At 41.9% G+C, this 10,534-nt stretch overlaps 1 protein-coding gene across 1 annotated transcript; it reads right to left on the reverse strand.

Annotated features, from left to right (window-relative positions):
* Positions 1–2,143: 2,143 nt before the first annotated feature.
* LOC121573974 (creatine kinase M-type) lies at positions 2,144–9,969 on the reverse strand. The gene is made up of 8 exons (XM_041886406.2): positions 9,868–9,969; positions 5,575–5,777; positions 4,315–4,469; positions 3,994–4,126; positions 3,514–3,685; positions 3,294–3,417; positions 2,979–3,168; positions 2,144–2,684 (listed from the first exon to the last, which is right to left on the reverse strand). Exons 2-8 carry the CDS (start codon positions 5,765–5,767, stop codon positions 2,506–2,508), a joined length of 1,146 nt encoding a protein of 381 aa, XP_041742340.1. The 5' UTR covers positions 5,768–5,777; positions 9,868–9,969; the 3' UTR covers positions 2,144–2,505.
* Between the last annotated feature and the right edge of the window lie 565 nt (positions 9,970–10,534).

Raw genomic sequence — 10,534 nt, forward strand, 5'->3', positions numbered from 1 at the left:
TCAGTGCCGTTTGGTCTGCTACTCTGCCCCATGACAGGATCCCCTATAGAGGAGAGCAATACTAATCTACAACATTAAACAGCCCTCGACAGTACAGACAGATAGATTAATGGACCTGAGGAGGGTCAGTCCTATGTCCTATAACGTTGTGGTGTATATTAGCATTAGGTAATATAGACCTTGATGCACTTTGCTTTGACTTGAATCAGCTCCTTCCAGTGGAATCTCGGGCAAAGCCCACAACGAGCCACTGGAGGGTGCCAATGTCTTAAATGTGAACACTTCAATTTCTGGATATTTGCACAGGTACTTTATTTATTTTTTAGAATAATATCCTAATAAAAAAACAGCATTTATATCAGCCAGCTTATGGCTGTATAGAAAATATATGAATATAGTATATATCTTAGAGCTCAAGGTTTATTTATAGCTAGAGCAAGGGAAGTACTTCTAGTTTAAAGCAGTTTCTGTCAATGACAATGGAGAACAATACCAACCTGCAATCCTGCATGACTTCAAAGTTTGGGTTTTTGGGGGGGGTTGAAATTATTCATATCCATTATTCATAAAAATGCATCAGTGTTGGGACATGAATATGGACACAGAGAAATGGTACTTGGTATGAAATGGTACTGGGTATGAAATGGTACTGGGTATCCCCCTTATCACACGTACAAATGGCAGGTTTTTGGTCAATTGCAATGATTTCAGTCCATCTTCTATTACTTACAGGGAATTGGTTCATTGGTTCAATTTGGACAATTTTACTTCCTGAATTCTACAAATGTAACTTAAAAGGATTATCCGCTGGATCTTCAGAAATGTAATTCACAAGTCTCTGAATTTCTCTACCCGTATAACAAAATGTAAAATTCCAGATTCTAAAAACAAATTCAAATTGTGTTACAAATTCTGCAATTTTAAATTGAAGTTTCAATTCACACTATCCCTGATAGACACAAATGTAAGGCAGATCTGATAGGAATGCCTTGGGTGCGTTCAAGCCATAGTAATGTCTGTTTAAGTCTTTACAGAATGAAAGTAAAGCATCTGATGAACATATCCACAGTGGCTGCTGAGGTGAAGGAAAACAATTATGGACTGACATTGTTTCCAGGTGGAATATAATACAAACCTATGAAATGCATTTAGAAAGATAGTTCAATGTGTGCTGGTAGGCCTATAAGAGACTGTCAGTGGTATAAATGGTTGTTGGACACAGTATTATGACCCCAGGGCCTCAGTATTTAAGTAATGTGCATTGTCATGCTGGAACTGTTTATTTTTTTGTAACCGTTGATGTAATATGCAATAGAGGCCAATGAAACGGATGAAGAGACACATTTTGACCTGGACGCCTAATTCTGTACACACCTTGACCCCTTCAGAAACAAACAATGTGAGATTGTGTTACCCAAAGGCTCTGGTGCTTTTGGTCTACAGAGAAAGTGAGAAACATGGAGCTGACGAGAAATTAAATTCACAGATGTTGCCATTGTTTCCCTTTGGGATTTTTTGTTCAATGGATTTCTATGTTTGCTGCATGATTGATCATTGCTTGATTCCTGCTATTGCTCTTACAACTGATAATAACTCTGTTTGACAGTTAGGCTTGTTTGACAGTTAGGCTTTTGGAAAGCATCTTTACCTGCTACCCAGCAAACACACAACCACCACACAATGCTATATAAATGTTTACTCCAGGTTGTGAGCTTCAACGTGCCCTTAATACTTTGCAACAACACTTTGAATACTCTGTAAGTGCTACCCTGTCTTACTAACAGCACCTTTAACTATTAGTCTATTCTACACCCTACAGTGTTAAAAGGTCAATTCTATTAGAGGCAAAACATTTACACAGAGCTGGTTTTGTTTAACATTTAAAGTTTACACCCTATACTGTTAAGTCACTATTAGAGTTTACATTTAGTCTGATGGAGTTTAGTTGTAACACTTGACGCCAGTGAAGAGTAAATACAACAATAAGCAATGTTAGCCAGTAACAGAAACTCTGTAAATTGTTAGAAAGCTAACACTTTTGAAATTGTAATATTAAGTCAGTGTAGTGTGAGACAATATAACAAGAGTGATTTAACACTTGTGCAGTTATCTTGAGTGCATGACCAAGAAAGACGTCGACATCTGTATTTGTTCATGGTGATAGGTTTATTGGACCACAGTTTCAATGATAACTTTTAATGACAACCTTTAACAACCCATGTGATGCCACATCTGTCAGACAAGCCCGACTACAGATCCCAGGACGTTACCGACTGAACAGGAGAAAAGTGGGAATAAATGGCAGAAGAAAGAAAAGGAAAGGGAAAAAACAGAACGACAAAGGCGAGCGAGAGAGAGCTCAGAAGGAAAGAAGAAAATGAGCTGAGTGGTAGAGTCAAGTCTCTAGAGCGAGTGGCGGTTTCCTCTGCGCGCCGGTTGGTTGGCTCGATTGCACATGACTTGACAATAGAAAAACAAAAGACAACCAACGACGTCAACAACTCTTTACTTCTGGGCGGGGATCATGCCGTCGATGGCCTCTCCCTTCTCCAGCTTCTTCTCCATCTCCACCATGAGCTTGACCCCATCCACCACCATCTGGACCTGGTCCACCTCGGAGGAGCCCAGACGGTCAGCGTTGGAGATGTCGAACACTCCACCCACGGAGGCGGTGTCCACGCCACCTGGAGAGAGCAGGGAAAAGGGGGAGAGATGCGGGTGTAAGTGTTTGTCTCAGACAATCTCTGCATCCTTACTCATACTATAAATTATCCAGATGTCAACAAAAATACAGACTCAATGAATAGACGTCTTAACAGCTGTGGACATGGCTATTTCATAATAGCTTTCGCTCATACTAATCTCTGTTCCTTTTTACATGTTTTGTTGTAAAAGGTAAGACTCGTGATCTGTGACGAATTACAGTTGAATATATCAGCAGCTGTTCTGGATGTGTTTTTTGTTGTGCGTGTGCGTACCTGTGCCACGCTTCTGCAGACGCAGCCTGCCCAGGATCTCCTCGAACTTGGCATGTGTGCTCAGCTTGGGTAGCTTGACGTGCACGCCACCGCGCAGGCCAGTTCCCAGGTTTGATGGGCAGGTCAGCACATAGCCTAGATGCTCATTCCACATGAAGCAGTGGTTGTGCTTCTTGAAGGTCTCCTCAATCTATCAGGTCAGAGAAACAACCATATACAGTATCAACATTCTTGTCTTTGTCTCTCAACGTTTTCATGTCATTGCAAGGTGTTACGGACGTTTTTGTGCCATGTCAATATGGCTTGAGTAGGTACCTTTCTCAGACCAACGCAGAAGCGTCTGAAGACCTCCTTCATGTTGCCGCCCTTCTCCATGGAGATGACACGAAGGTGATCCTCCTCGTTCACCCAAACCAAGAAGCTCTTCCCGTCATTGTGCCTTCAGAAAGGAGGGAGCACATATCACATGATACATTAGACACACTGAGATATAGTATATGGGTCTGAGTATTGTATGGGTCTGTGTTCTGGGTACCAGATTCCTCTTGAGTCGGGCCAGTCACGGGCCATACCAGCGCCTAACAGCAGGGGGGAGACGGGCTTGTCAAACAAGAAGTGGTCATTGATCAGCTGCTCCTGCTCGGCATCTGTCATGCCCTTCAGGGGGTAGTACTTTCCCTTGAACTCACCGTCCAGGGTGTTCAGAGCTGGAGACACAGAAAAAAATATGAAATATAATGTTCTCTCCTCCCCCCACTCTTAACAGCTAGAAGCTGTTCGCTAAGAATTCTGGACCTGTATCCACAAAGCATCTCAGAGTAGGAGTGCTGATCTAGGTTCAGGTCCTATCCATAATCATATTATTTATGGAGGAAAAAATGTATCCTAGATCACCACTTTGTTAATATGACCCTTATCTATATTTCCAATAAACTCCCTTTTGTTAGTTTTACTACCTAGCTTCATGCACAATCCTGTGTATGCATATGTAGCTATTGGTAGCTGGGAGGCTCACCCTCGACAGACAGTCTCTCCACTGCTCTGCGCTCGCCACGGCTGTTGTGGGGGGGCAGGGCGTATCCCTTGATGCTGCGGCCGGTACGCACGCGGCTGGACAGGACGTAGTTGGGGTCCAGGTCATCACCTCCCTTACACAGAGACAAGGTCACAACTGAGTTTTAGACCTGAACATTTGAAGTGGCTCAAACAAGTTTGTGATTCCCAACCTCCTATGTGTTGAAGAGATTATTCACAATTTTTCTACAATACTTTTGCTCAGCAGTACTCCTCCTATATTGAATGAAACCCATAAAACATGTCAGAGGAACGTCTCTACCTTCAGGTTCTCGAAGTTCAGGTCGGTCTTGTGCTTATCTGTGGGCTTGTATCCACTATGACGGTCTGAGATGATGGGGTCCAACAGATCCTTGAAGACCTCGTAGGACTCCTCATCACCAGCCACGCAGCCAACGGTCATGATGAAGGGGTGACCTGAGGACAGAGAGAGGAGAGGAGGGTAAGATGGCAGCACACCTACAAAGTAGGCTTACTGACTTTAATATACCACTCTGTGGTGTAAAAGATATGCAAGACTTCAAGAAAGTGTGTGATATGTAAAATGCACTACACATACAGTATTACAGGGCTCCCCAACTGGTGGCCCATCAGCCGAATCTGGCCCGCTTGTGATTTTATTTGGCCCCGCATGTTTTTTATGTTGGACATAAAAGACTGTAAAAACACCAGCAAATCAGCTCCAAGTTATTTACATTTTGGAAATTTGTTCCCAAGTATTCCCACACATAAGAGAGACACGTGATTGTATACAAATGTAAGCAAGGTTTGAAATGATTATGTTTTAGTCAAATATATATATCTGTTTGGGCTTCTTGCGGTCAATTTGCAGTCTACAAATTATTTGCTATTATGTTCCGGCCCCCTGACCATCCGCTTCATCTAGGGTTGCAAAGGGAAGGTATTACTGGAAATGTTTGAAGCTTACCAGTAAACTACCAGAATTTTGGTAACGTTCACGTTTCTTTTTCATTTTATTTTATCAGATGACATCTAGTGGCCTTTTTGGGTACTTCAGATTATCACAGGTGTCTGTAAGTATCTCTGGACCTCTGTGTGGCCTTATCACATGTAAACACTGGTGTAATGGAGGGTAAATGTAAGTAAATGCAGTTTACCCATTTTTTTTGTTCCACTACAAACTCACGGACAATATGGACACATATATAAAAAATGCATACTATTTATGAACATTCTTTTTTAGTTTTTACCAAATTACCAAAATGTCCATAGATCGCCATAGATTACCTGTTAATTGCCAACATAACAGAAAATTCGGGTAAGTTTGGTAAATTGCTGGTAGCTTTGCAACCATAATCTAGGCTATATTATATATTGTGGTATTAGTATCTCTTAAGCAATGGCATTATGATTGATTGATGCCTAAGCTTTAGCACAGCAGGCTTCAATGGTTTTGCAGACTATTGTAGGGATACCTGCTCAGTTCTACCTTTGACAGTTGTGTGTTTGCGGTGGTTATTGTCTATCCTCAGGGGGTGTATGGGAGATGTGTGGCACTCACCAGGATTGTCGACACCGGTCTGGATGACGTCATCCAGGGTGAAGCCGGAGGGGGTCTGCTTGTCCCTCAGCTTGGCATACATGTCCTTGGTCAGCACCTTGGCCATGTGGTTGTTGTGCTTGGTGAGGTCAGGGTACTCCTCCTCAACTTTGAAGTTGAGTTTGAAGTTGTTGTGGGTGTTACCGAAAGGCATGCTTGCGTTTCTAACAGTGCAGGGGGAAAAATAACAGAATCACTTTGATCTTTAGATCTTCATTGTCCATAATTTGCACAGAACACAGCATAGTATAGACACATTAGGATCCCCTGAATGACTTTGAAACCACCAAATATAATAGTAACCTATCAAGAACGTTCCCAGACACTGACAGTGGAGGAGATTCAATAGAACAGCTGCAAAGACTAAACGGTATCCTAGTTACAAACGTCAGTCAATATCCATGTCCACTGGGTCAAGTTTCTGTTCGGAATAGATAAGGGGGAGGAGCACTTATGCATTGGATATTTTTAACACCCTCACCCCCATCCTCATAACCTCTTCAACATTCCACCCACCATATATAATCCTATCTCCAGCCCCCTTACCCCTATCTCACACTCAACCCTTCTCTTGAACACCCCTACCCTTTATTCCCTTTGTCCACTTACATACACTGAACAGAAATATAAACACAACATGTAAAGTGTTGGTCCCATGTTTCATAAGCTGAAATAAAAGATCCCAGAAATGTTCAATTTGCACAGAAAGCTTATTTCGCTCAAATTGTGTGCACAAATGTGTCTACATCCCTGTTAGTGAGCATTTCTCCTTTGCCAAGATAATCCATCCACCTGACAGGTGTGACATATCAAGAAGCTGATTAAACAGCATGATCATTACACAGCTGCACCTTGTGCTGGTGACAATAAAAGGCCACTCTAAAATGTGCAGTTTTGTCACACAACACAATGCCACAGATGTCTCAAGTTTTGAGGGAGAGTGCAATTGGCATGCTGACTGCAGGAATGTCCACCAGAGCTGTTGCCAGAGAATTGAATGTTCATTTCTCTACGATAAGCCGCCTCCAACGTCATTTTAGAGAATTTGGTAGTATGTCCAACAGGCCTCACAACCGCAGACCACGTGTAACCATGCCAGCCCAGGAACTCCACGGATCTCCAAATCCGGCTTCTTCACCTGTGGGATCGTCAGAGACCAGCCACTCGGAAAGCTGATGACACTGTGGGTTTACACAACAAAATAATTTCTGCACAAACTGTCACAAACAATATCCTCTCCAGGGTCTTGACCTGACTGCAGTTCGGCGTCGTAACCGACTTCAGTGGGAAAATGCTCACCTCCACTGGCACACTGGAGAAGTGTGCTCTTCTCGGATTAATCCTGGTTTCAACTGTACCGGGCAGATGGCAGACAGTGTGTATGGCGTTGAGTGTGCGAGCGGCTTGCTGATGTCAACGTTATGAACAGAGTGCCCCAGGGTGGCGGTGGGGTTATGGTATGGGCAGGCATAAACTACGGACAACGAACACAATTGCATTTTATTGATGGCAATTTGAATGCACAGAGATACCGTGATGAGATCCTGAGGCCCACTGTCGTACCATTCATCCGCCGCCATCACCTCATGTTTCAGCATGATAATGCACAGCCCCATGTCAGAAAGATCTGTACACAATTCCAGGAAGCTGAAAATGTCCCAGTTCTTCAATGGCTTGCATACTCAGACATGTCACCCATTGAGCATATTTGGGCTGCTCTGGATCTACGTGTACGACACCCTGTTCCAGTTCCCGCCAATATCCAGCAACTTCGCACAGCCATTGAAGAGGAGTGGGACAACATTCCACAGTCCACAATCAACAGCCTGATCAACTCTATGCGAAGGAGATGTGTCGAGCTGCATGAGGCAAATCGTGGTCACACTAGATACTGACTGGTTTTCTGATCCACACCCCTACCTTTTTAAAAAGTTATCTGTGCCCAACAGATGCATATCTGTATTCCCAGTCATGTGAAATCCATATATTACGGCCTCATGAATTTATTTCAATTGACTGATTTCCTTATAATGAACTGTAACGTAGTAAAATATTTGTTGCATGTTGTGTTTATATTTTTGTTCAGTATACATATTCACCCCATACACTACACTCACAATGCAAAGAGAACACACACATTCCCCCTTCACTTCACAATATACAGGTAACTGCCAACATAAAGGAAACACTTGAGTAAATGAGGGATACAAAGTATATTGAAAGCAAGTGCTTTAACATCCCATCATGCTTAGGGTCTTGTATAAAACTGCTGGGCAGGCCCAGTTGCCCATTATTTTGGCTACAATGGCTAGAAGTAGAGGTCTCAGTGACTTTGAAAGAGGTGTGATTGTTGGCACGTTTGGCAGGAGCTTCAGTGACGAAGACTGCTCAACTTACTGATGTTTCACGATATGCCATGGCCGTTTGAGTCACCAGATCTCAACCCAATTGAACACTTATGGGAGATTCTGGAGCGGCGCCTGAGACAGCGTTTTCCACCACCATTAACAAAATACCAAATTATGGAATTTCTTGTGGAAGAATGGTGTCACATCCCTCCAATAGAGTTTGAGACCCTTGTAGAATCTATGCCAAGGTGCATTGAAGCTGTTCTGGCGGCTCGTGGTGGCCCCACGCCCTATTAAGACACTATGTTGGTGTTTCCTTTATTTTTACAGTTACCTGTAGCTCCCTACCCTACAGTGTGATCACTCAACACATTGGGTCCTATACATCAGAGAGACCCCCCTCAAGGTTTTTCATCACAATATCTTGAAACATTTAGCCATCTAGACATCATGCATGATGCAAGTTGTGAGACCTCGCCATGCATTACCTCACAATGTGTTAGTTCTTGAAGGATAATTCAATTTAACAGCCAGGATATGAATGGTATTTTAATTGTGTTCCTTAGATGCATTTGATTGGGATGGAATTTACCTCAACCTGAAAAATGGATCAAATGGACCACATTAATAATCTTGACCTAACCGTTGACACACCTGTTGCATTACACACAATGCAATCCCCCATGAACAATGTAAACTGGCAGTGTGCCATTTACACATTAGGTATTAAGTAAATGTTGCTTACATTTTAAAATGTTCACATAGTGTTGGGCTTTATCTCCAAAAGCCATTCAAAGTGTGTGACTGTTACAGTAACTGTCCCAAAGCAACTGCTGGACATTCAAAACCAGCTATCATTTTACACCTGTTCAACAGCTGTTTGTAACGCACATATCTGATTATTTAACACTTGCTTATTATCACTTTATCCACAAGAGAACCATTAGTCTACAGTACACAAAGCTAAGACCACTTTGCAACAGTTGCAATTTCAGGACATTGTTCTTGCAAAAGTTGAATTTTCACTCATCACTCCTTAAGCATTTTCATTGTCAAATGTGTCAAAATAATCTGACACGTAGCCTATTAGATATTTTCCAATATCCATTGATTTAAAACTCAAACCAATTATTTCAGAATGCCAGTGGTGTAAAGTACTTAAGTAAAAATATTTTTGGGGTATCTGTACTTTAATTTCTATTTTTAACAACTTTTACTTTTACTCCACTACATTCCTAAAGAAAATAACATACTTTTTACTCCATGCATTTTCCCTGACACCCAAAAGTACTCGTTACATTTTGAATGCTTAACAGGACAGGAAAATGGACCAATTCACACACTTATCAAGAGAACATCCTTGGTCATCCCTACTGCCTCTGATCCGGCAGACTCACTAAACACAAATGCTTCATTTGTAAATTATGTGTAAATTATATTATTAGTGTTGGAGTGTGCCCTTGACTATCCGTAAATACATTTAAAAAACAAAAAAATTGTGCCATTTGGATTGCCTAATAGAAGTAATTTGTAAAAAGTATTTATTTGCAATTATATTAACTTTTGATACTTAAGTATATTTAAAACCAAATGCTTTTAGACTTTTACTCAAGTAGTATTTTACTGCGTGACTTTCACTTTTACTTCATTTTCTAGTAATGTATCTTTACTTTTATTCAAGTATGACAATTGGGTATTTTTTCCACCACTGCAGAATGCCCACTATGCATTTTCTGACCTATTTTACTTTTACATTAATTTCCATCCACCATCAAATGTTGCCAACCTGCTTGACAACTATTACTTAAGCTCAGAATCCTCTAAGTCAAAAGTAGTCCAAACCGCTACCCTGCCTCATCTCAAACCCTCAGTTTTTCGTACAACAAATGACGAGTTGGGATTTTACCTGAAGACAGACAAGAATGAAGTAACAGTCCTTGGGATCAGATTCTGTTTATCAGAGCCAAAATAGGAACCACCAAACTCTGAAGGTCTTTGCCTCAGCTTATATACCGGGCAGACACGCAGCCATTGGCTGGCCATTTTAGTTTCTGCACCATTAGCAGTCCCGTTTGGTATGCTCTGCCCATGACAGGATCCCTTATAGGAGAACAATACTAGTCCTACAGAACACAGACATATAAGGAATCTTGTCATTCCTCCTCCTCAAACCTCACCCCTCCCCTAGGGTCACCCTTCCTCCTCAACCCTTACCCCTTTCCTAGTCAAGTTTCAAATAGGGGTTACATTGGGAATTTGGAGGTGGGGGAGCCCTTTTTTTGGACTGTAGGCTTAGATGAAAGCTCCAACAAATGGTTAAATCAGGCCAGAGCCACCTGTTGCCAGGCTCCAGCACCTTAGGTCAAAAGGAGAGATTGGTGGAGCTGAGCTCTGGTACTTTCCCGCTGGGTACACCATGACATTTCAATGTGGACAATTGGGTAATATTTGGTTGATACGTTGATCAATGAGATTACAACCTATATTCACCTTGTCAAGAAGACATCGGAAAGTTTGTTGAATTGCCCATCTCTTATCACTATGCTTTCAACCATCTAAAAGCACAACCAAAT

Source organism: Coregonus clupeaformis, chromosome 9 (assembly GCF_020615455.1).
Source record: "Coregonus clupeaformis isolate EN_2021a chromosome 9, ASM2061545v1, whole genome shotgun sequence".
Lineage (NCBI taxonomy): Eukaryota > Metazoa > Chordata > Actinopteri > Salmoniformes > Salmonidae > Coregonus > Coregonus clupeaformis.